General features: G+C 57.1%; 1 protein-coding gene across 1 annotated transcript; it reads left to right on the top strand.

Moving 5' to 3' along the window:
- Positions 1-6,265: 6,265 nt before the first annotated feature.
- Positions 6,266-10,356, top strand: OSM (oncostatin M). Its single transcript, XM_004063266.5, has 3 exons — positions 6,266-6,417; positions 8,039-8,181; positions 8,719-10,356. The coding sequence occupies exons 1-3, from the start codon at positions 6,384-6,386 to the stop codon at positions 9,298-9,300; spliced, it is 759 nt and encodes a 252-aa protein (XP_004063314.1). The 5' UTR covers positions 6,266-6,383; the 3' UTR covers positions 9,301-10,356.
- The last annotated feature ends 13,743 nt before the right edge of the window (positions 10,357-24,099 follow it).

Raw genomic sequence — 24,099 nt, 5'->3', positions numbered from 1 at the left:
ATCGCCACTATGTAATTCCAGAATATCTTCATCACCTCCAAAGAAACCTCGTGCCCATTAGCAGTCTCTCCCCAGCCCTGGATGCCCCAGCCCCCAGCAGCCACTGGTGTATTCTCTGTGTCTCTCCATGTGCCTATTCCCGACATTTCCCATAGCAGAATCATACAACATGTGGCCTTTTGTGTCTGGCTTCTTTCATGCAGCATCATGGTTTCAAGGTTCATGCATGTTGTGGCACATGGTAATGCTTCCTTCCGTTTTGTGACTTAATATTCCTTTGTATGGATAGGACACATTTTGTTTATCCATTTTCTATTGACAGACATTTAGGTTGCTTCCACTTTTTGGCTATGCCGAATAATTGCTCCTATGAACATTTGCAAGTTTTTGTGTGGATGTACGTTTCCTTCCTTCCTCCCTCTCTCCCTCTCTCTCTTTCTCTCTTTCTTATTTTTTTTTTGGCATTTCGCTCTTGTTGCCAGGCTAGAGTGCAAAGGCGCGATCTCAGCTCACTGCAGCCTCCACCTCGCAGATTCAAGTGATTCTCCTGCCTCAGTCTCCTGAGTAGCTGGGATTACAGGCGTGCGCCACCATGCCCAGCTAATTTTTGTATCTTTAGTAGAGATGGAGTTTCACCATGTTGGTCAGGCTGGTCTTGAACTCCCGACCTCAGGTGATCCACCTGCCTTGGCCTCCCAAAGTGCTGGGATTAAAGGTGTGAACCACCGTGCTCAGCCTCTTTTTTTTTTTTTTTTTTTTTTGTCCAGAGACAGAGTCTCACTCTGTCACTCAGGCTGGAGTGCCGTGGTATGAATATGGCTCACTGCAGCCTTGACCTCCCAGGCTCAAGTGATCTTTCGGTCTCAGCTTCCTGAGTAGCTGGGACCACACAGGTGCAAGCCACCATGCTCAGCTAATTTTTAAATGTTTTGTAGAGATGGGGTCTCACTTTTTTGCCCAGGCTGGTCTTGAACTCCTGGGCTCAGGTGATCCTCCCATCTTGGCCTCCCAAGGTGCTGGGATTAAGGTCTGACCACTGCAGCTGGCCTATGTTTTCAGTTCTCTTGGGTGTATATCTAGGAGTGGAATTGTTGGTTATATGATATCTCTTTTTTTTTTTTTTTTTTTGAGACAGTGTCTCACTCTGTCACCCAGACTGGAGGGTAGTGGCACAATCTTGGCTCACTGCAACCTCCGCCTCCCAGGTTCAAGCAATTCTCCTGCGTCAGCCTCCCAAGTAGCTGGGATTACCGGTGAGTGCTACCATGCCTGCATTAATTTTTTGTACTTTTAGTAGAGTTGGAGTTTCACCACGTTGGCCAGGCTGGTCTCAAACTCCTGGCCTCAAGTGATCTGCCCGCCTCAGCTTCCCAAAGTGCTGGGATCACAGGCGTGAGCCACTGCCCCTGGCCTCTGTGTTTAACCATTTGCGGAACTGCCAAACCGTTTTCCAATTTGGCGGCACCATTCATTGTAGATTCCCACCAGCAATGCCCCAGGGTTCTCATCTCTCCATCTCCTCGTTAGCACTTGTAATCGTCTACCTTTGATTATAGCCACCCTAGTGAATGTGGAATGGCTTCTCATCGTGGTTTTGATTTGCATTTCCCTGGTGTTTAGCATCTTTTCACGTGCTTCTTGGCCATTTGTATATCTTCTTTTTTTTGGAGAAATGTCTATTAAAATCCTTTGCCCATTTTTAAATTGGATTGCTTGTCTTTTTCATTGTTGTTCAGTTCTGTCATTGCAGTTTAAAAAGAGGAAACTGAGGCTCAGAAGGGGGACATGACTGGTCCAGGGACACTGGGCTCACAGGCAGATTGAGATGGAACTTCGGTTGGTCTCCACCTCCCACCCAGCAGATTGGGGGCCACCTTCTCTCCCCCCACTGGAGCACCTCTCCCCAGCCTCCAGTTTTGACCTGGCCCTGCCAGGCCATCTCAGGTCCTATCCTTGCATTTAAAGGCGTAGGGCCCCCACAGCCAGAGGGTAAGCCGGAAAGCGAGGAAGCAGCAGTTCTGAGGAACCAAGCTGGTCCTCTCTTCCTCTCCAAATCACGCGGGCCTGGCTGACGTGGCCCGGGAAGAGGGGACAGCCCGGGTCCTGTGGTCGGGGAGCCTATTTATACTGGCTGGGCCATGTTGCAAGCTTTTCCTGCTGGTGAGAGGGACGTCACTGATTGCTGACCTCACCAGAAACGCTGACGCATCTTTCCTCACGCTTGGCTGGGATGGTCAGCGGCCAGGCCTCCTCACCTCCGAGCCACTCCCTGTCCTCTTGTGTATCACTTCACTCTGGATGCTCCGACAGTGGCCCCAGCCCCTGTACCCTCCAGCCATGCCCTCCTCTTGCAGGCTGCATGGACTGAATGGTGTCTTCCCTGAACTCATGTGTTGAAGTCCTAACCATAGTGTGTCAGAACGTGACTGTATTTGGAAGTTGAGCCTTTAAAGAAGTAATTAAGGGCTGGGTGCGGTAGCTCACGCCTGTAATCCCAGCACTTTGGGAGGCCATGGCAGGCAGATCACTTGAGGCCAGGAGTTCGAGACCAGCCTGGCCTACATGGTGAAACCCCGTCTCTACTAAAAAAATACAAAAATTAGCCAGGCGTGGTGGTGGGCACTTGTAGTCCCAGCTACTCGGGAGGCTGAGGCAGGAGAATTGCTTGAACCTGGGAGGCAGAGGTTGCAGTGAGCCGAGCTGGCGCCACTGCACTCCAGCGTGGGTGACAGAGTGAGATTCCATCTCAAAAAAACAAAAAAAGAAAAAAAAAAAGAAGTAATTAAGGTAAAATTGGCCAGGTGTGGTAGCACATACCTGTAATCCCAGCTACTCTGGAGGCTGAGGCAGGAGGATCGCTTAAGGCCAGGAGTTCAAGGCTGCAGTGAGCTATGAAAGCACCACTGTACACTTAAGCCTGGGCAACACAGCAAGAACTTGTCTTGAAAAAGAAAAAAAAAAAAGGAATAATTAAGGTAAAATGTGAGTGGGCCCTAATCCAATATGAATGGTGTCCTCATAAGAAGAGATAAGGCCAAGCGCGGTGGCTCGCTCCTGTAATCCCAGCACTTTGGGAGGCTGAGGCAGGTGGATCACCTGAGGTTAGGAGTTCGAGATCAGCCTGGACAACATGGCGAAACCCTGTCTCTACTAAAAATACAAAAATTAGCCTGGCGTGGTGGCACACGCCTGTAATCCCAGCTACTCAGGAGGCTAAGGCAGGAGAAGCGCTTGAACCCAGGTGGCAGAGGTTGTAGTGAGCTGAGATCATGCCACTGCACTCCAGCCTGGGTGACGGAGCTAGACTCTGTCTCAAAAAAAAAAAAAAAAAAAAAAAGCGATTAGGCCACGGACAAGCAGAAGGAACATGATGTGGAGATACAGGGAGAGACAGTCATCTACAAGTCAAGGAGAGAGGCCTTGGGAACCAGCCCTTGATTTCAGACTTCAGCCTCTAGAACTGTGAGAAAATAAATCTCTGTTACTTAAGCCCCCCCAGTCTGTGGTACTTTGTTATGGGAGTCCTAGCAATGTAATCTACATGCTCTCCTTACCTTCAGTGACTCTGCGCCCTGGGCCGTGTGCCTGACACCCTCATTAACTATGTGCAAAGAGTATGGTCTTTGGGCCTCATTTGAATGCCTTCTTTTCTTGGTGGGTTTTTTTGTTTTTTGTTTTTTTTAAACAGGGCATTGCTCTGTCACCCAGGCTGGAGTCCTGTGGCATGATAATGGCTCACTGCAGCCTCAACCTTCGGGGCTTGAGCGATCCTCCTGCCTCAACCTCCCTAGTAGCTGGGACTTCAGGTATGCGCTACGATGTCTGGATAATTTATTTTTACATTTTCTGTAAAGACACAGTCTCGAAGTCCTGGGCTCAAATGACCCTCCTGCCTCGGCCTCCCAAAGTGCTGGGATTATAGGCATGAGCCACCATGCCTGGCCAAATGCCCCTCTCCTCTTAACTATTCGTAGGTGACCTCAGACAAAGCAACCTCCTCTCTCTGCCATGAGGAGACAGCACGGCCTCCCTGGACCACAGGATAGATAGAATAAGATAAAGGCATGTGGCTGTTTCTCGCCAAGCGTGGTGGTCGGTCAGCCACAGCTGAGAATGGCCTGGAGCCTTCTGCTCAGATCTGGCGCTCCTTCCTTGAGCCAGCCCCTAAACTTCCCAGAGCTTCGAGCTCCTCACTGAAGTGAGCTGAGGTGTCACTGCCCAGCGGCTTCTCTCCCCTGGCTGTTGCAGGATGAGATTGGTGGCTGGGTGCTGTGGCTCACGCTTGCAATCCCAGCACTTTGGGAGGCCAAGGCAGGAGGATCATTTGAACCCAGGAGTTTGTTATCAGCCTGGGCAACATAGTGACACCCCGTCTCTACAAAAAATAAAAAAACTAGCTGGGCATAGTGATGCATGCCTGTGGTCTCAGCTACTCAGGAGACTAAGGCGGGGAGCCTTGCTTCAGCTTAGGAGCTGGAGGCCACAGTGAGCTACCTACGATGGCGCCACTGCACTCCAGCCTGGGTGACAGAGCAAGATCCTGCATTTAAAAAAAGAAAAAAAGATGAGATCAGGGATGTGAAATGGAGAAGGATCCCCTCTTGGCATGGCCCCAGGAAACAGCATTGTGGGGGTGGGCACAGAGATGAGGACTTCAGCGGAAGCGACATTCTCAGGATGAGAATCCAGAACTGGCCCCTGGGGGTGGTGAGGGGGAGGTATGAGGCCTGGTGTGGTGAGTCCCAGCCTGGGTGCCGGGGAGTGGGTAGGGGCTGAAGAGCAGCCTCCTGGGCGTGGGGTCGCCTATTTTTGCCTACTACGTGATCCTCAGACCTGGGAGTGGCTGGTGCAGAATGGAGCCAAATAAAGGTTTGTCGAATGAATAAATGAGTGATGGGGAGAATGGGTGGCAGCTGCCTTGGTGGCCACAGTGGGCATCGGGAGCAGGCATGGACGGGTGCATTCAACCTCCTCCTTTCTGGCTGCCCCAGCTCTCCTTGCTCAGGCGCCCCAGACCCCATGCTCCCTCCAGCTGGAGCAGCTCAGGCCTCCCTGGCAGCCTCCAGGAGTCCCACCCTGACTCCCCAGACTCCTGAGGGCCTCCTCCCACCCAGGCTTCTTAGGGTGCAGGCCAAGGACCCTCCTCTGGGCCTGGGAGATGTGCTGACCAGGCAGGGTCTATAGGCCTGGGCCAGCCTCTTGGCCTCCCTGTCTGCCTTCACCCAGGCCTCAGTTTACCCCACAGTAAAGTAGCAGGTTGACTAGGGAGGCGCTGTTCCCAGGGCCCTTTCGCAGAGGACCAACCTAAGATCGCTATCTTTCAGAGAAAGTGAAACCTGGTCCCCAACTGTCAAGGCGGCAACTCCCCCTCCCCGGCTTCCCCTCTGAGCTCACAGCTTCCCCATCTCCTCCTTCCCCCATCCCGCCCCCTCGACAGCTAATACTTGGAATCAGACCTTCATCTTTGCTTTTTCCTTCAGAGGTCGTTTCCTTTTATGTCCATGATGGCAGCAACCCTGTGAGGTGGGCTGGGAAAGGCTTTTCTCCTCCTCATTTTATAGTTGTGGGTCTCTGAGGCCCAGAGAGGTTAAGTGACTTGCCTCAGGTCACACAGCACCTCAGCAGGCTTGAACCCTGGCCTCCTGTTTCTCTTGTTCCAAGTGTCCAGTTCTCCCCAGTGGAGCCTGCCTACAGAGACAAGGCCTGGCTTTGGGGAGTGGGCCTGGCAGAGGGTGCACAATGGGGGAAAGGAGACCGTCGGGAGCCGGGCTGGGGGATGCTGGTCCTGGGGCCTGAACCACAATCTCGGGGCTGCCAGCCTGCGTCTGGCTCTGTGCCCAGAGCCCGGTGGTTTCCGCTCACAGATGTCCCAACAGCCCCGGCGAGAGGGCAGGAAGGGCACTCAAGAAGGAAGATGTCTCGCTCCCCTCAGCCCCCAACCACCGTGTCCTGCGAGGCCAATGGCTCCTGGGCCGAGACTGGCCTGAGGCCTCCAGAGGCCTAGCTCGAAGTCCCTCCTGCCCATCCCTGGCCCAGTTCCCCGAAGATGGCATGGACCCTTTTCTTCCCCACTCACCCCAGGAAGGCTGAGGCTGCGGTTTACATCATCCTTGGGCGTAGGGCTGACCTCGAAGAACGAATTCGAAGAAAACAGGAGGAGGAGCGGGCATACACCGCGCCCTGCGCCCATTGGCCGCCCGTGGAAATTTTGGTTTTTGGGGTCATGTTCCCAGAAGGCCTGCCCTCCCCCCTCCCCATCCCCACCCACCTCATGAGGTGTTGGCCAATCGCCCCAGCGGGCATAAAGTGGCTGCCAGCCTGCAGGGCTCCCAGCCGAGAGGTGTCACCCCCAGCGGGCGCGGGCCGGAGCACGGGCACCCAGCATGGGGGTACTGCTCACACAGAGGACGCTGCTCAGTAAGTACTTCCTTCCTCCCCGCCAGAACCCGCCTGCTGGGTCTGCCCACGGGTGCCGGTGGGGAGCAGAGGCACCCTCTGCCCTCCGGGAACTGGGGAGGCTGGGCGCCAGGCAGAAGGATGCTGAGAAGGGGAGAGAGCCAGGAGGTCAGGCAGAGAGAGTGGTCCACTGAGAACCTGGCATCTCCACAGGTAGAGAAGGGGCATCCCTGGAAGGCTTCCAGGGGGAGGTGATGTCAAGATGTAGAGGCAACTCTGGGAACCAGGGGGTGAGAGAATAGGATGGGCAAAGAGGCTGGGCAGGAGAGGGAGGCTCAGAAGCTGGGCAGGGAAGTGGTGTGAGGTGTGGAGGGGTTGTGGGGCCTCCAGCTTGCCCAGGATGAATAGAAAGTCAGCCGGGCCTGGGGGCCCCAGAGCCCACACAATCACACAGCACGCACAGCCACACCCACATGGCCACATGCGCACACAGCCATATGACGTCATCTACAGCCCTGGATCTCACCAGGCCAGGAACCCCCACATGCAGACCAGAGTCCCCATGGTGAACGGAACAGGTCTCCCTCACGCCGCACACAGACCCAGATGCACAGCCACACAGAAACCCCAGTCCCACGTGCACTGCCACAGCCACAGGCCCCTGCCAGAGCCCGGCAGCAGATACCTGGGGAGGCGGCGAGGGTGCCCTGGGGTCACTAAGCCTGGGTGCCTGGCCCCTTGGCCCTCCCCAACAGCCAGTCTTCCCCAAAGGGCCGGATGGTTCTTAGGACGGGAACGATGGTGTCACTGCCTTCCGGGCCATTGCGCCATAGGCCCCTTCCGACCACGTGGCTGCCGGTGCCCCGTTGGGGGTGGTGGTGAGCGGTAACTGTACCCGCCCCCGACACCTTCTGACAGGCTCACAGCATCCCTGGTGGGCCTGACAGAAGGAGCCACTTATGGAGAGAGGAGGGAGGCATGAGAGGTCAGGGGAGAGCCCTGGCCTTGTGTGACCTGAGTAGGACCTTCTCCTGAGACTTGGTTTACCTGTCAGGAAAGTGGGGACATGGACTGGAGGGTTTTCCACATCTGTTCCAGGCTGCACCTCTGGTTGAAAAGACAGCCTCTCCTGGTTCTAGACAGAGCTGAGGGCACAAGCTGCTCCCGGGCTGCCTGCCCTGAAGCCCTCTCAGGCCCATCTACCTGGATGGCCAGAGCAGCTGACAAGGCAGGTCCTAGGGCAGTGGCCGGTCTTTAGCCCAGTGGTCTTGCAGGGAGCCAGTCCCACCTTGCAGAGAGTCAGCTCTCGAGGTTAGAACCGTGCTGTAGGCAGGACTGGGATCCAGCCAGGCACTGCAGCCTTTGCTCAAAGACCTACTTGGTAAATCGCAGCCACTGTCTCAGTCCCTCCCACTTCTTGCTGTGTCAGGCCCTGGGCAGTGACTTACTGGGGAGATGATGGTGGCCTTGGTGGGCACACCTGGGCACACACCGTGCCACACAGTGCTCAGCCCCCGCCCTCCACTACACAAAGTCTGGGATGAAGGAGGCACCTTTCAAGGCCCTCTTGAACCCCCTCCCCGAGGCTCCCATCCGTGGCTTTCCTCACCAAGTCAGGTGACACCCCTCTTCTCTGCCTTAGGTCTGGTCCTTGCACTCCTGTTTCCAAGCATGGCGAGCATGGCGGCTATAGGCAGCTGCTCGAAAGAGTACCACGTGCTCCTTGGCCAGCTCCAGAAGCAGACAGATCTCATGCAGGACACCAGCAGACTCCTGGACCCCTATGTAAGCACCTGGGCCCTTGTGGCGTCTGAGTCTCAGAGAACTATGGGGTTAGGAAGGGAGTGAGAAGCAGGGAGGACAGGCCTAGCCCCACTCCATATGGCCAGGTGGGGGAACTGAGTCGCTGTGTTATTCCGGCCTTAACCCTGAGGAGCTAAGGCTGGCCCTCTGGCTTTCCTAGCTCTGTGGTCCCGGGGCGGGACTCTGGACACCATCACCGTGCTCACCTGCTTACTCAGTGTGTTTCCTGCACACCTGCCAGACTCTGGTCTAGGCACTGGGACGTAGCAGTGAGCAAGACAGAGTCCAGCCCTCTTGAAGCTCTTCATTCTCCACGGGCATCCCACCAGCCCCCCAACATCACTCCGACCTTGCCTGCAGTGATCTTGGGGTCCTCTTCCCTCTCGGGCCTCAGTTTCCGGATCTGTCCAGTGGGAGATTGGATTGGGGTGCATGAGGTCTAGCATTTCAAGGCTGACTTGTCTGTGAGTATGGTCCGGATCCTCAGCATTCACCCTGTGATCCTCCTGTTCCCGCCAGATACGTATCCAAGGCCTGGATGTTCCTAAACTGAGAGAGCACTGCAGGGAGCGCCCCGGGGCCTTCCCCAGCGAGGAGACCCTGAGGGGGCTGGGCAGGCGGGGCTTCCTGCAGACCCTCAACGCCACACTGGGCTGCGTCCTGCACAGACTGGCCGACTTTGAGCAGCGCCTCCCCAAGGCCCAGGATTTGGAGAGGTCTGGGCTGAACATCGAGGACCTGGAGAAGCTGCAGATGGCGAGGCCGAACATCCTCGGGCTCAGGAACAACATCTACTGCATGGCCCAGCTGCTGGACAACTCAGACACGGCTGAGCCCACGAAGGCTGGCCGGGGGGCCTCTCAGCCACCCACCCCCACCCCTGCCTCGGATGCTTTTCAGCGCAAGCTGGAGGGCTGCAGGTTCCTGCGTGGCTACCATCGCTTCATGCACTCAGTGGGGCGGGTCTTCAGCAAGTGGGGGGAGAGCCCGAACCGGAGCCGGAGACACAGCCCCCACCAGGCCCTGAGGAAGGGGGTGCGCAGGACCAGACCCTCCAGGAAAGGCAAGAGACTCATGCCCAGGGGACAGCTGCCCCGGTAGCCTCGAGAGCACCCCTTGCCGGTGAAGGATGCGGCAGGTGCTCTGTGGATGAGAGGAACCATCGCAGGATGACAGCTCCCGGGTCCCCAAACCTGTTCCCCTCTGCTACTAGCCACTGAGAAGTGCACTTTAAGAGGTGGGAGCTGGGCAGACCCCTCTACCTCCTCCAGGCTGGGAGACAGAGTCAGGCTGTTGCTCCCCCCCCTCAGCCCCAAGTTCCCCAGGCCCAGTGGGGTGGCCGGGCGGGCCACGCGGGGCCGACTTTCCATTGATTCAGGGGTCTGATGACACAGGCTGACTCATGGCCGGGCTGACTGCCCCCCTGCCTTGCTCCCCGAGGCCTGCCGGTCCTTCCCTCTCATGACTTGCAGGGCCGTTGCCCCCAGACTTCCTCCTTTCCGTGGTTCTGAAGGGGAGGTCACAGCCTGAGCTGGCCTCCTATGCCTCATCATGTCCCAAACCAGACACCTGGATGTCTGGGTGACCTCACTTTAGGCAGCTGTAACAGCGGCAGGGTGTCCCAGGAGCCCTGATCCGGGGGTCCAGGGAATGGAGCTCAGGTCCCAGGCCAGCCCCAAAGTCGCCACGTGGCCTGGGGCAGGTCACTTTACCTCTGTGGACCTGTTTTCTCTTTGTGAAGCTAGGGAGTTGGAGGCTGTACAAGGCCCCCACTGCCTGTCGGTTGCTTGGATTCCCTAACGTAAGGTGGATATTAAAATCTGTAAATCAGGACATGTGGTGCAAATGGCGCTGGGAGGTGTACACGGAGGTCTCTGTAAAAGCAGACCCACCTCCCAGCGCCGGGAAGCCCCAGTCTTGGGTCCTTGCTGCTGGCTGCTCCCCCTGGTGGTGGATCTTGGAATTTTTCTCACGCAGGAGCCATTGCCCTCCTAGAGGGGGTCTCAGAAACTGCGAGGCCAATTCCTTGGAGGGACATGACTAATTTATCGATTTTTACCAATTTTTATCAGTTTTATATTTATAAGGCTTATTTATGATGTATATTTAATGTTAATATTGTGCAAACTTATATTTAAAACTTGCCTGGTTTCTAAACCCTCTGTGTCTCTCGGTTGTCTTGGAAAGGATTTGGGGTGGTGGAAGGGCAGCCTCTTAGAGAGAGGAGGGACCTTGGTGGCAAGGCCAAAAGCGTCCATGCTCTGGGGATGGGCTGGAGGTCCTTGCTCTGCCTAGGAAGGGAAGTCACATGCCCCAGCCGCCGGGGGCTGTGACTGTGGTGGGGTGGGGTGTCAAACTCAGATGAGGCATTGGTTATGGCCAAATGGGGCTCCCTTGACACATTGGGGATGAGGGGTGTCAAGACGTGGCAGCAAGAGGGGAGGAAGAAAGGCTTGAGTGTGTGGGCTGCTTCTGGGCCCCCATGGGTGTGTGGCTGAGGTCTGTGTGCTGATGGACGTTGCATGCTGATGTGTGTTATATACCAATGTGTGTTGCATGTGTATTTCTCTTACCTCATTTTGAAGCCTGGATGTCAGTGTCCTAATGGAGGCATATGTCTGTATCTGTATTTATGAGTGCTTGTAGGCATGGATATCTGGGTGCGTCTCTGCATGCATGTCTGTGCATGTGCAAGCTTAGGTATGTGCCAGCGTGTCCTCTCATATGTGTGTATGTTCCTGGATCACCCTGGGGGGACACGGGCACATCCGGTGCCTGCAACATGGAAGGTGCTGTAGGCATTTGTGGAATAAATCAAAGAGTGAGTTCACAGTTACACCCCTGCCACCAGCATCCTGCCTGATGTGGAGTGAGCATGCAGCAGACACGAGGAATGGCTGTGTGCAGAGGAATGAAGAGACCTGGCTGGGCTTGAAATCCTGTCTCAGCCCCGTTCCGTCTCTCTGGGTGACCTTGGGAAAATTCCTTCACATCTCTGAGCCTTTGTTTCCTCATCTGTGGAATGAACAAAAGAATAACAGATCCTGCCTTAGACAAGGCCAGTGACCTGGTTTGTGCTTAAAACTGCTTCCTGAAGAGCCCAAGGGGTTAGGGTTTCTATCTGACTCGCAGAAAACTGGGCTCCCCCCGAATGCCCAGGTGAGCACGTATAGGCCGAAAACATGCTGAGGCAAGGGCTCCCAGAGGCAGGTGAGCTTGACTTGGATCGGTCCCTGGCTACCCCCACTTCCTGAAATGGCAAATAGAGCTGGGGATGGGATGGGAACAGGAGGACTTGACATCAGGGTGGAGGAGAACCAGTGCAGAACTCCCTGCAATAGACATGATACATTTTGCAGATGAGAAGACTGAGGCTCAGAGAGTCTGAGTGGCCTGCCCACATCCTCAGACCAAATTAACTGGGGATAGGCACAGTTTGAATTCAGGGCCGTGGGACTCCCAGGCGGGTGCATCTTCCTGGTGCCCCTCTTCCTCTGTAACTTGGCTGACAATTTCATGAATTCCTGAAGGCACAGAACTCCAGGGCAAGGGGCAGACAGACAATAGACAGGCACAAGGACCAACAGGAGCATCTGCGATTGCAGGATGAGCTCAGCAAAAATAAAGCAGGGTGATGTAACAGCAGCGGGAGAGCCAGGCGCTGCGAGTGGTCAGAGTGGCATCTGGAGAGGTGATGTCCACACTGTGGTCTGAGTGACGTGCAGATGGGGAGGCGGGAAGAGCTAGGGCAAAGGCTCTGAGCATTCAGGGATCAGAGTATCATGAGTGAGGGCATCAGGATTTACCCAAAGGCCCAGAGAGGGGAAGCATCTTGCTTAGGGTCACAGAGCAAAGTAGTGCAGGACTGAGGCTAGAACTCCAGGCCCCTAACTCCCAACCAGCAGTCTTCCTGGGAAGCTCTCTGACATATTCCAGCCTATTTACCAAGTACCTAGCAAGAGCCTCCCGCGGCCCCCACTGGGCTCCCCCTTGCCCTCAGGGGTCCTACCATAACGGCCATCTTTTGGCTCCCAAAATGCCTGGGGCTCCTTCCTACCACAGGGTTTCTTCCTATGCTGTTCCCTCTGCCTGGAATGCTGTTCCCCATCCTGTTTGTCAAGTTAGCTCCTTCCTTGTCAGATCTCAGCTGGAGGATGCATCCTTAGCAATTCTTCCTCACCTGTCCAGAGTCTGGGTCCAGGAACTTGGTTGTGCCGTCCCTTCCGGCAGCACGCGCTCTGTGTGGTGTTCACATTCCCAACTGCATCTCCTATTAGCATGGAGGACGGAGACCGAGTCTGCTTTGCTTGACGCTGTCTCTGCATCCACATGGTGCCTGGCACACAGTAGGCGCTCAAGGAAGAGCAGGGCAGGTGGGGCCCCGCCTCCCAGCCCCAAGGAGAAGACAGAGGCAAATGTGTTGCTGGGGGAAGCAGAGGCACCGAGGCGTGCACCAGGGAGCCCATCCTAGACAGGTGCCACCCCCACGCCCGGCCTGCCCTGGCTCCAGGCCCCGCCAACAGCAGAGTGGGGGCCCTCACTTGTGTCTCCCTGCCCCAGCTGGGGGAAGAGGGTTTCCTCCACCTCAGCTGCTGGGAAGCTGTGGGTGGGAGGTGGCAGACACCAAAAGCCAGGTACACTCTGGTTCCCGGAGCGGAAGGGGAGCAGGCGCTGCGGGCTGACCCTGGGGTTGCCCTCCAGGAGGGCAGAGGTTGGCCTGTGGAGGAAAAGCTGGGAAGCCCAGCATGGCTGCCTGACCCCTGGCCATCCCCCACCTCTCACTGCCCAGGAGAGGTGTCTGAGGCTGACTTTGAACTAGAGCACACCCACCCCACAGGAAACAGATGGGGGAGCTTGACTCTGGGAGGGGGTCTCAAGTACACTGTCTATGAGGACTTGTCATCCCTGTAACATCTCCTGAGGAGTCACAGTTGCAGGTAACCCCAAACTACCACCTGCAGTCTGATCCCTCCCAAGGCCAGATCCTACAGACCCAGCTACCAGGATAGTCTCCTGACTTAGTGGGTGCCTTGAAGCCAAACTCACCGTTCTGCCCCCAAACCCTGCACTTGCTTTCTGCTTCTCATTTGCCCCTATAAAGTTCCAGAATCCCAGCCCATTGCCTTTATCTCCCTCAGCCCCTCCTCTCCCCTCCATCACTCGGTCCTGTGGTCTCTCCCATACCCGTCTCTTGCAGGCGACTCCTCTCCCCATCGCCTGCCAGGGTCTGGATCCCTGGACACAGCCTAAAAGTATCACTATTGTCCTATCTTCTCCTGCTTGCAAACCTTCTGGAACTCCCTCTTATCCTAGTGCACAGAGCATCCATTCCTAACTCCTGGCTGCAGCATCAGAGGCCCCCAGCTCTCAGGCACGGCCCATGTTGCCAGTCATCTCTGCATTCTATCCACTCAGCTGCTCCCACCCCTGCATGCAGCCTGGGCTCCCTATTCCCCCTCAGCTCTTCTTTTTTTTTCCCCCTTTGGAGAAACAGGGTCTCACTGTCTCGCCCAGGCTGCAGGACAGTGGCACGATTGTGGCTCACTGCAGCCTTGACCTCCCGGGCTCAAACAATCCTCCCACCTAAGCCTCCTGGGTAGCTGGGACTACAGGCCACCACCATGCCTGGCTAAATTTTTAGTTTTTGTAGAGATGGGATCTTGCTATTTTGCCCAGGCAGGTCTCGAACTCCTGGCCTCAAGCAACCCTCCCACCTCGGTCTCCCAAAGTGCTGGAATTACAGGCATCGGCCTCTGTTCCTGGCCCCCCTCCCTATTTCTTACATCCTCCTGCCCTTGAGGCCAAGCACAGATGCCCCCACCTCCGTGATTGCCCCACCCAGAGGGGCTCGTGGGGCTGCCCCGGTGCTGTGGGTGGCTTGCCCACTTGGAGTTTCCATCAGACAGAGGCAGAACGGGGCCTTGTCAAATCATCCTGCCGACTCCACAGCACGGACGGCTGTGTGATGGGTCCCCACGACCATCCACCGTGAGAGGCAGCAGGATGGGGCCCTCTGAGCAACCGCTTTGTTGCCACAGTGTGCGAGAGCTGATGCTCTGCTAGGCACATTTTCCCTAGAGGGACGGGGCCTTCAGCGCCTGCAAAGAAGTGTGTGCTCCCGGCACTGACTCACATAAGGGACAAAGGCGTCACGAGCAGCTGTCCGCTGGCACCAGGCTAAGGAAGATAAAGAGATCCTGGTGCAGTCCAGCCGCTGAATCTACTCGAAGCTGGGTTCTCTTTTTCTTTTTTAAGTTTTTCAGGGCGGCGGTCCGGGACTCTCAGTCAATGCTGCATGTCACACACATGGGTTAAAAGTTCCCTAGGACAGCAAAACTACAGGAAAAGGCGGGGAGGGGTCCTGGCACATTTTGTTAATCTACAGAACAAACTCAGCGTAGAAACAGCAGAGCCAGGATGCGAACCCGGGCCTTCCTTGGGCCTCTGTGGCCTTAGACTCTTTGCTGCAGGTTTTCATGTGATTTTTTTTTTCTTCCCAGGGATGAGTTTAAAATACTTTAGAGTTACACAAAATGAGTTAGATCTCAGCCCCCTAGCTGGGTACTCTGCCCGGGCTGAGCCTCAGTTTCCCCTCTGTACAATGTGGCCAACTTGGCCCACCTCCCAGCTGTGACAAAGATTCCCTGGGAGATGGCACAGACACGACGTTATTGGCAGGGCCGTCCCTGACCCAGTGTGGCTGAGGCTCTCTCTCTTATTTCCTCTTTCCCTCCTTAGTGGTTTTCTTTCTTCTCGGCTCTTTTCTCTTTGTCCCTGTCCTGTCACCTGCCCTGCCTGCCTCCCACCCTCCACCAGGGGCTGGGACATGGGGTGCCCACAAAAGCCCTTTTTCAGTGCAGAGGAAGGTTCACAGTCCATGCTCCTTTGGAGTGGGGAGGCCCTCCCAAGGCCGGCCCGGCTCCCTACGTCTCAGGACGTCTGAGGGCTGGGCTCGGGGAGGGGCGAAGGTCTCTGAGGGAGGGGGTTGGGCAGGCGGGGCCGTGGAGCTTGTGGCAAGGGTGGATCAGATGGGCCAGGTGGCGCCCCAGGTTTGGAGGTGGGTGCTGGGGCAGGGAGTGGTGGCCTGGGAGGGGGCCCAATGTCTCGTGGGGGGAGCTGCAGCCCTGTGACTCTTCTGGGGACAGGGACAAGGGGAGGCTGGATGTGCTGCACACGGCCTGTGGCAGGTCTGAGTCAAAACACCTAAGGCCGACCCCTGCGGTCATGCGGAGGGCTGCCCAGTCATCGCCTTATGCCGGCCTGGGTCACTCAGGCAGGCTGGGCGCGGCCCCGTCAGCTGTGACTCAGGCCCCAGCGGCCTCGCCACGCAGCACTGGGCAGGGGCATCGGGCACAAGGACGCCCCCTCCCCACGCCCCGGCCCTGCTTCTCCCCTTGGCTCCCAAGACCCTGCCCCAACCTGTGTCAGGCACAGACTGGGTGGGAACCCAGGGCCCTCTGCACCTACTGCCCCCAGTCCTTCAGCTGGAGGTGGGGGGTGGAAGTGGGGGTAGCGTCAGGGCCACCCAGCTCTGGACGGGAAGTCAAGTTGGGGGCGGGGTGAGGAGCCAACTCCAGAGAAGATCCAGCAGGAGAGGGAAGCAGAGGGGGCCTGGCCCGGAAGACGATGGTGTCCCACTGAAGACCTGGCAAACCTTCCAGATCCGGAGCGGCGTGTGCAGGCACAGACCACGGTAGGCTTCTCCCAGGGGCAGGGCCGGGGGTAGAGGCCAGCCTCCAAATTTATCCTCCACCAAAGCAAATATCACTCACTCCCTTGTGGGTCAGGGGGGCATCTGGTGGCCCACACACGCTCCAGGCCTCAGTTTCCCCTTCTATGCAATGGGCGTGGTGAGATACGCCCCGAACATCTCTCTGAGGATGTTGAGGCTAAGCAGGAGAGAACGGATGCGAAAGTGTCATGTGGACATGTGAGGGTTTAAAGAGCATCAAAGGGTTAAAGGGCAGGGGAGAGAGCTCTGGACATGGTGGCTGGAAGGAGGTCTGGATTTGAATCCTGGCTGTTTGGGACCCTGGAGGGGTCAGTCATCTGGGAGTTTTGAGTCCTGGATTCCCAAGGGACCCTCAAGTTCTCTTTTCCCCAGAGCAGTGCAGGGGGCCCAGCCCATGAAGACCTCGGTTTCCTTCTGATGGAGAGGTGGTTCCTGTATAGGAGGCTCCAGCGTGTGTGGTCACTCAAGTTCAAGGCCCCTGTGCTTTTGGCCTTGGGCCAGTGCAGGACTTGACTGCACTGTGCCTCACTCACTGTGTAAAATGGATCTAATTATGGGATCACTGTGGCGAGAAAGGAAAAATATAGGTAAAATCCTTGCACGGAGCCTGGCATGAGAGGGGATGGGGCTCGACCCCAATCTTGCTATCAGCAACTCCCGAGACCTGGGGAGAGGCTTCCGAGGGGATAGGGAAACTGTCTCCGGGGTGGGCCAGTCCTGGGTCTGGATGCTGGGGTTCCCTGGCACGCTGGGGCAGGGTGGGGACCTGGGCTCTGCCCCGCGTGTCCCTGGTTTATTTTACCTCTGTGGGTCTTAATTGTCTCCTCTGTAAAACGGTGATTGTAATTCCCATTTGGAAGAATTGTCGTGAGGACCTGTAAATGGGGGCTGGGGAGAGAGGACGTCCTGGAAGTCTGAGGGGAGTGGGACGCGGCAGCAGGGCCAGGAGAGAAATTCTTCTCCCCTCCTCCTCTTCCTCCTCCCAGAGCCTCCGCCAGGCAGAGGCATGTGGTCCTGGCACCCCCTTGTGGCCAGTCCTCAGGGCTTCCCCAGGAGGTGCTGGACATGGCATAGGCTCCTCCAGGACCCCCTCAGTGGTGCCCCCTTCTCCAGCCTTGGCCTGTATCTGCCCACTCTCCGTTCTGAGTCTCAGGCGTCCCCGCTCACTTCCTCAAATCCCCAAATGCCATCCCGCCTAGCTCTAGGGGAGGCCCCGGCTGCAGGCTGGCCTGGGGCTAGCGGGGCCGTGACCGCGGGACCTGCTGCCCGCTGGGCAGCGGGGGGCGCTGCAGCCCATGGTTTGGAGCCGGGCTAGGTGATTGGGTGTCTTTCATATGCTGGTCTGGGAGCCCTGGACCTGGACTCTCCCCTAGCCCTGGGCCCAGCTTTCCTGGGGACCTGGGTCTCTCTCTCTATCCCCCACCACTGCTCCCCACAAGCCACTCTTCAGATAATCTTTTCTTTTTCTCTTTTCTTTCTTTCTTTTTTTTTCCCCTCTTTTTTTTTTTGAGACGGAGTGCAATGGTGTGATCTCAGCTCACCGCAACCTCCACCTCCTGGGTTCAATCGATTCTCCTGCCTCAGCCTCCCGAGTAGCTGAGATTACAGGCATGTACCACCATGCCCAGCTAATTTTGTATTTTTAGTAGAGATGGGGTTTCTCCATGTTGGTCAGGCTGGTCTCGAACTCCCGACCTCAGGTGATCTGCCCACTTCGGCTTCCCAAAGTGCTGGGATTACAGGCGTGAGCCACCGTGCCTGGCCCCAAAGAACCTTTTCTAGACACTTTGGGACTCATGGACTTATCTAGAAAGGGAAACTGAGACTCTGAGAAGCTTCCTTCTGGAATTCTCACAAGCAAATCAGGACTGAAACCCAGGGTTCCTAGCTCCCTGTCTGGGAGTTCAAGAGAGGCCACCAGTCCACATACTACTGAGAATGTGCCACTAATTTGCTGTGTGGCCTTGGAAAAGTGACTTCCCCTCTCTGGGCCCCACGGCTAAGATAATATCAATAACAGAGCCTGGTGCAGTGGCTCATGCCTGTAATCCCAGCACTTTGGGAGGCTGAGGCAGGAGGATTGCTTGAGCGGGGGTGATTGAGGCTGCAGTGAGCTATGGTGGCACTTCTGCACTCCAGCCTGGGCAACAGAATGAGACCCTGTCTCAAACAATAGCAATATCAATAACCAAGCCATGTTTTCCATGCTGGCCAGCCTTTGCAGAGGACATTGCTGACCTCACAGGTTGACAACACTGTTACCCCATTTTGTAGACGTTGGAACTGAGGCCTGAGCGATGAGGCCACCTGCCCGAGGCTGCACAGTTCGTAAGTGGCCGAGGTGGGCCTGGACCTGGGGTCTGGCTGATTCCAGAGCCCACTTAGCCTCCTCCCCTCCACAGCACAGCCTCATCTCTTCTCCGAGCTTTTCCTTTACCAAGTGGGGATGCTGAGGCCAGCAGGGTCCAAGATGGGCCCTAAGTCCCCAACCCCCACCCGGCAGGTGGGGGTGGCATAGGCCACTGTCCTCCCTCTGCAGGGGTCTCCTGCTGCCAGCCCTCTGGCTAGGGTGGACTTTGGGGAGACCTCAACAGCTGAGAGGTTCACAGAGAAGCTGGCTCTCTGGACAGCCCACCATGAATGACACCAGGCCCGGGTGTTGGTCCCACCCAGAAAGGGAGGAGATGGAAACAGGGTCCAGGGGTGGGGTGGGGGCAGAGGCTCGGCTGGGCAGAAGATCAGAGCGGGATTGTGTCATGCAGTCCTGTGGCTTATCAGCCACTGGGCGGCCTGGTCCAGGCAGAAGGAGGGGCTCCCCGGGGAGTGACTCTGCCGGGACCCCCCCTGGGCCTGGCTGCTCAGACCACACCTGGGCCTCCCGGGTCCTGTTTTAGGGAGGCTGGGTGTAGGGGGCTGGGGTGGAGACCTGGCTCCATTACACACTGTGTGACCTGGGACAAATCATTCCACTCTGTGAGCCTCAGTTTCCGAGTCTGTCAAATGAAGATTAAAATGCCTCCCTCAGAGAATGGGGGTTAGGGTTTGAGCCCATAGCGGGTTCTGGTGAGCACTTGGTAATGCTTGGTTTCGTGGGGAGGGGGTGGGAGAGAGGCTTATGAAAGCCTTGAGGGCCTGTGCCCCAGGAAGGGCACTACTCCGGGCTGGGAGGGTCCTGGAGGTCTAGGGGGACCCAAGAGTGCAGGACTGGTGGGGGACAGGTATTACGACCCCGTTGCAAGACACAGAGGGAGGCCTGGCCCCTCCAATCCCAGGTTCCACCAGAGGCTCCCCCACCCCGCCCCATCCCTCCCCTCACCCCAGGAAGCTCACTCTTCCTTCTCTTCCCAGGGAAGAGGATAGTCCAACCTCAGCCAGGTCTCACCCCTCCATCCTCCCCACCCAGTGGGATGGGACCACTTTATTCTTTCCATGTCATCACCGTCGCCAGACCGGAGGCTCCCATCACCCTCCCACCCACCATCCTCAGAACAATCCTCAGGCTCCCCTGGGTGCTGGGTCAGGTCAGGGTGGCCCCAGTGAGCTTGGCTGGGGGAGGGGAAGGAGAGGAGGCCAGGCCCACACCTCTGCACGGCCAGTTTCAGGCTGAATAGGTCCTTGGGCTGCTTCCTGTTCTGTTTATGGCCTCTGAGTCCAGGAAATCATTGAGTGACACGTCCCTCCTTTACCCCCCAGCCCCACGATTATTTAATAGGGGCCGCTGTGGTCTCTCTCTTTTGGAAAATCCAGTGGGAGAAGAAAGCTGTCAGCTCGCCTCTGACATCAGCTTTGTCCCTGTGCCAAGAGTCAGGGTGGCCAGGGCGTTGTGGGGAGGGGGGGCTGGGGCGGGGTAGGGAGGAAGCCAGCTGCTGGTGGCCCCTGTGACGTGAGGCTGCCACATGGTTCCCAGGGGCGGGGGCTGGAGGGTGAGGAGCAGGGATTGTTGGAGACACACGCCGGGGCACACGCAGGCCTGGAGGCTCAGAAACGCATGCGTGCACGCCCAGGGTTAGGCCTCCCCACTCTCCGAGCCCTCGTGCCCAGGGATCCACAGTCCTACACAAACTCATGCAGACACAAGGCCAGACACACAGTCGCACTGGCTTCATGCCCATGGGCACGCGCGCACGCGTGCGCACACACACAGACTCACACAACCACACGGAGAACTCACAATAGCAGCCAGAGATGTGCACCGTCTAGCTCGCTGTCACACAAAGCAAACAGTAGAAGCAGATCCACACACATGCACACACATGCATACACCACACATGCACACACGGGACCAGACACAGGCATGCACAGACACAGAGGCACTCACTACACACACATGCTCAGGCAAATGCCCACTCAGACTCAGACAAAGAGACTCAGCCACGTCCCAGGGCCACAGGGAGCCCAAGTGTGCGCCCTCTACTGCAGGCTGTGGCTCTTGGCCTCAGGCTGCCCTGGGAAGGTGGCTGTGGCCACTTCCTCTTCCCGCACCCTGTGGTGAGGATGAAAGACTCCCTGGTGGAGTACGAAAGAAAGGCCTGTGACTGTCCTGGGCTCCACCCAGGTGGGACGGGGCAGGGCAGAGAGCCCAGGGGTCCGAAGCTGCGGAAGGGAGTGGACAGTGAGAGGTTGGGCTCTGGAAGGCCTTTGTCATGGCATGGCACAGGGTGCCGCCAGGTTCCCCACGTTGAGCACCTGCTCAGCCCCACCCTGCCCTACCCTGCGGCACCTCTGGCCCATTCCTGAGCTGGAAGGGAAGTCAGGAACCCCGTGAGACACTGCTGAGTGACCTTGGGCAAGTCACTCCTCAGCCCCTCTGGGCCTGCTTTCAACATCGATACCAGCGGCTTGCAAATGTTTTTGACTGCCACCCACAGTAAGAAATACATTGCACCTTGCAACCAGATGAGGATGCAGATACTGACACACAGACAACCGGAAAAAAAGTTTCATGGAGCAATCCTCGCCCTGGCTCTGGGCGATGCCAGGTGATTTCGCTATTCCTTTTTGAAAGTGTTGGTGGCAACCCTCTAATTGAATCCATGACCCACGAAGAGGCAGAGGCCTGCAGTGTGAAAACACTGCCCTCTCTACATCTGTCTGCAATGGTCTCAGGCTAGTTCGAGATTCAGGGAGAGCCTGGGGGAGGTAAAAGTGCTTGCAGAGTCTCAAAGGCCATGCTCACTAAATGCTGATGGCTGGGGTAGACAGCAACTCATTCTACAGAGCCCTGGGGGGGACCGGCCCCACGCAACCCCACGGCCAGGCCTCTGGCTGGCCCTGCCAATGATCAGGGGCTGCTGCTTCCCTTGCAATTTCTATCAGAAATGAAGAAAAAAAATGCAGTCACTCTGATTCATCTCCAGGGGGTTGATTCCTGACACAGTCGGTCGGGAAATGTCGGGTGATGATGGGAGCAGTTGGCAGAAGGCCAGGGTGGCTTCTGGCTTCTCCTTGGCCCTGAGGGGATACTGCTGGTCGCTGCCAGAGACTGGATCCGGTAAGGGTGAGAAAGGGCAGGAGATAGGTCCAGCGTCTGGACCTCAAGAGCCCCCAGAAGACAGCTGGGCTCTCCAGGGCCCAGAGATGGAGGAAGTACTGCTTATGTCCCCCCCAAGGTTCTGAGATGCTACCCACTCTCCCAAAACCCACACCAGGCTCCATGAACTAAGCGGACCCAGGAGCCACCTCCTGCCCTGACTCTCAGACTCCAGTGTGCTGACCACAGGACCCAGCCCTAACCCAAGCCCCTGACTCGGTCTGGAGTTTGAGCTCCTTCTGCGGCCACAACCAGATCTTATTAGAAGGGCTGCCATGTGTTAGACGTTTATCCACATTTCCCAAGAAACATCCCCATGATGGCCCCACGAGGCTGTTATGACAGCATCCTCATTTGCAGAGGGGAAACCGAGGGTATGAGAAAGGAAGCCCGTTGTCCCGGGCCACATAGCTGGCTGTTGGGGCAGGAGGGATTTGAACCCACACCACTGGGGTGAGAACAGTGGAGGCACGGTCCGCTGGTGGCATCACACTCTCACTCCTCAAGCATTGAAGAGTGCGGTGCTCTTGCCTTTTTGGCCAGGATGCCCAACTGGCTGGGCTGTGCCAGGCATTCCTGAGTTTCACCATCTCCTCTGGCCACTCCTCACCAGCTCTGAGCCTGGGACCCACCCTCTGGCCCCCCGCTTCCTTCCTAGGCCCACCTGAGGGCTCTGCTCATTTTCCAGGTACCAGGGCCAGAGGGGATGGGGAAGGAAGGAGGGAGGCCAGCCTGGGCAGCTGGGGGTGCCCGGAGCGCTGTTTCTGGGTCGCTGGTCTTGGGGAATTCCCCAATGCCCGGAGAGCTGCTTACCTGGTGAGTAACTGCTGCTGGCTGCCCACACAGAATGCCTGACTGTGAAGGGACCTCCCATCTCACCCCTGCCCATGCCACTGCCATGCTGCCCTCTCTCCTGAGAGCCCCAGGGTCCAGGAAAGAGACAGACAGGCAGGGGGCTGGCCCCCACCCCCGCATCCCCCCCCAACCCCGGGGCTTTGCAGGGGGCGGCTGGTGATTCAAGCCCCTCAGAGCTGAGTTTGTCTCCTTCCTTCTCACATGGGGCCTGGGGGTGAATCAGCTTCTGGGGGCGGTAAGGCCAGGTCAGCTGCTGTCCTCAGATCAGGCTTGGGGTGGGGGTGGTGAGGGGCCAGGAAGGGGGCTCTGGGGGAGTGAGCACACTGCCCTGCCAGCCCCTCCCACAACCCGTCTGATTTATCTGGGGCACCCTTGAAGCTGGAGGCTACGTGGGTATCTTGCCTCAATTTACCATCAGCAGAGGCTTGAGAGGTCTTGCTCCTGCCCAGCCTTCCCCGCTCAGCACCCTGGCATGGACCCAAGTTTCCCCATCTGTCAAATGAACCCCTGCTTCACAGGGAGGTCAGCACAATGGGTGATGATATGCAGACAGGCGGCTTGCTGGGTGCCCAGAACCATGCTGAGCCCTGAGCCCTCACAGCAGACCCACAATGGCAGTACCATTATTCCCATTTTATAGTTGAAGAAACTGAGGCCAGGAGGTGGTAGTCCCTTCCCCAAAGTCACTCAGCTCATAACTGGCAGAGCCAAACCTCCAACCTGGTTCTGAATGAGGCCAGAGTCCATTCTTCAAACCTTCAGGCCTTTGCATCTCCTTTCCACAAGAGAGTTGGCACTGACAGTTTTTGGAAACTATAAAATGCTTTCTCAAAAAATACTTAACCTCTATTCATGTCAGCGTATAGCCCTGAGCCAGGTGCTGTCTAGAGCACAAGTGAGTCTCAGACCCCATTCAAACTCTCAAAGGTTGAGGAATAAGACTCATCCCCACTTGAAACACGAGCAGGCAGGACAAGGCCGATGTGAGCTGGTTGGGGCCGTGGGAGGCAGGGGAGGCTTCCTGGAGGAAGGCGGCCCGAGCACACCTGCCATGCCCTTCGCCCTCTCGGAGCAAGAGGTGCTGCAGGGATTGTTGTGGCCTGCAAGACAGAAGCCCCGGTTCCAGACCTGGCTCTGTTATTAACTCTTTATGTGAGCCCCACATAGTATCTTCACCTCTCTGAGCCTCAGTTTCCCCATCTGGAAAATAAGCAGCTGTGACATCCCAGGAGAGACTTGTGGATGGCGGGTAACAATCAGCAGAAGACGAGCAGCTGGGTAGCTGCACGTGCTAGAGGGTGCACTCCCTTCCTGGAGAGCAGTGATGAGTTGGATGGCACAGCCACCTGGAGACAGCACTCCTGGGTTCTGGCCTAGTAACCCCTGCTCAATGTCAGGGGGTCCCATGTGGCCGGGACTGTCCTGCTCACCCTGAGACCGGGCAAATCCCCAGCAGGCCCCATCTGCAGGAGCAGGACAGGCTGTGGATGAAGTCACAGCTGGAAGGGGCCAAGCCGGGGCTGCCACTCCAGGGTGGGGCCTGGGGTCGTGACCCTGGGAGCCGGCAGCCAAGAAGGGAGGGTGCCTTCTTCCATGAGGGAGCCGGCCGGAGGCGGGGAACACACACACAGCATAGAGAGGGAGGGAAGAAAACAAACTCCCAGAGACCAAAGTGGGCCTGGAGCGTAGCCTGGGCGGCTGATTCCTGGGGGCCGCAGCCACGTTGCAGGCGGCACACAGACTTGCAGCTCCGAGACCCTGCCCAGCCTTCCCTCCAGAGGCC

Source organism: Gorilla gorilla, chromosome 23, assembly GCF_029281585.2.
Source record: "Gorilla gorilla gorilla isolate KB3781 chromosome 23, NHGRI_mGorGor1-v2.1_pri, whole genome shotgun sequence".
Lineage (NCBI taxonomy): Eukaryota > Metazoa > Chordata > Mammalia > Primates > Hominidae > Gorilla > Gorilla gorilla.
This window is presented reverse-complemented; position numbering and strand designations above follow the sequence as displayed.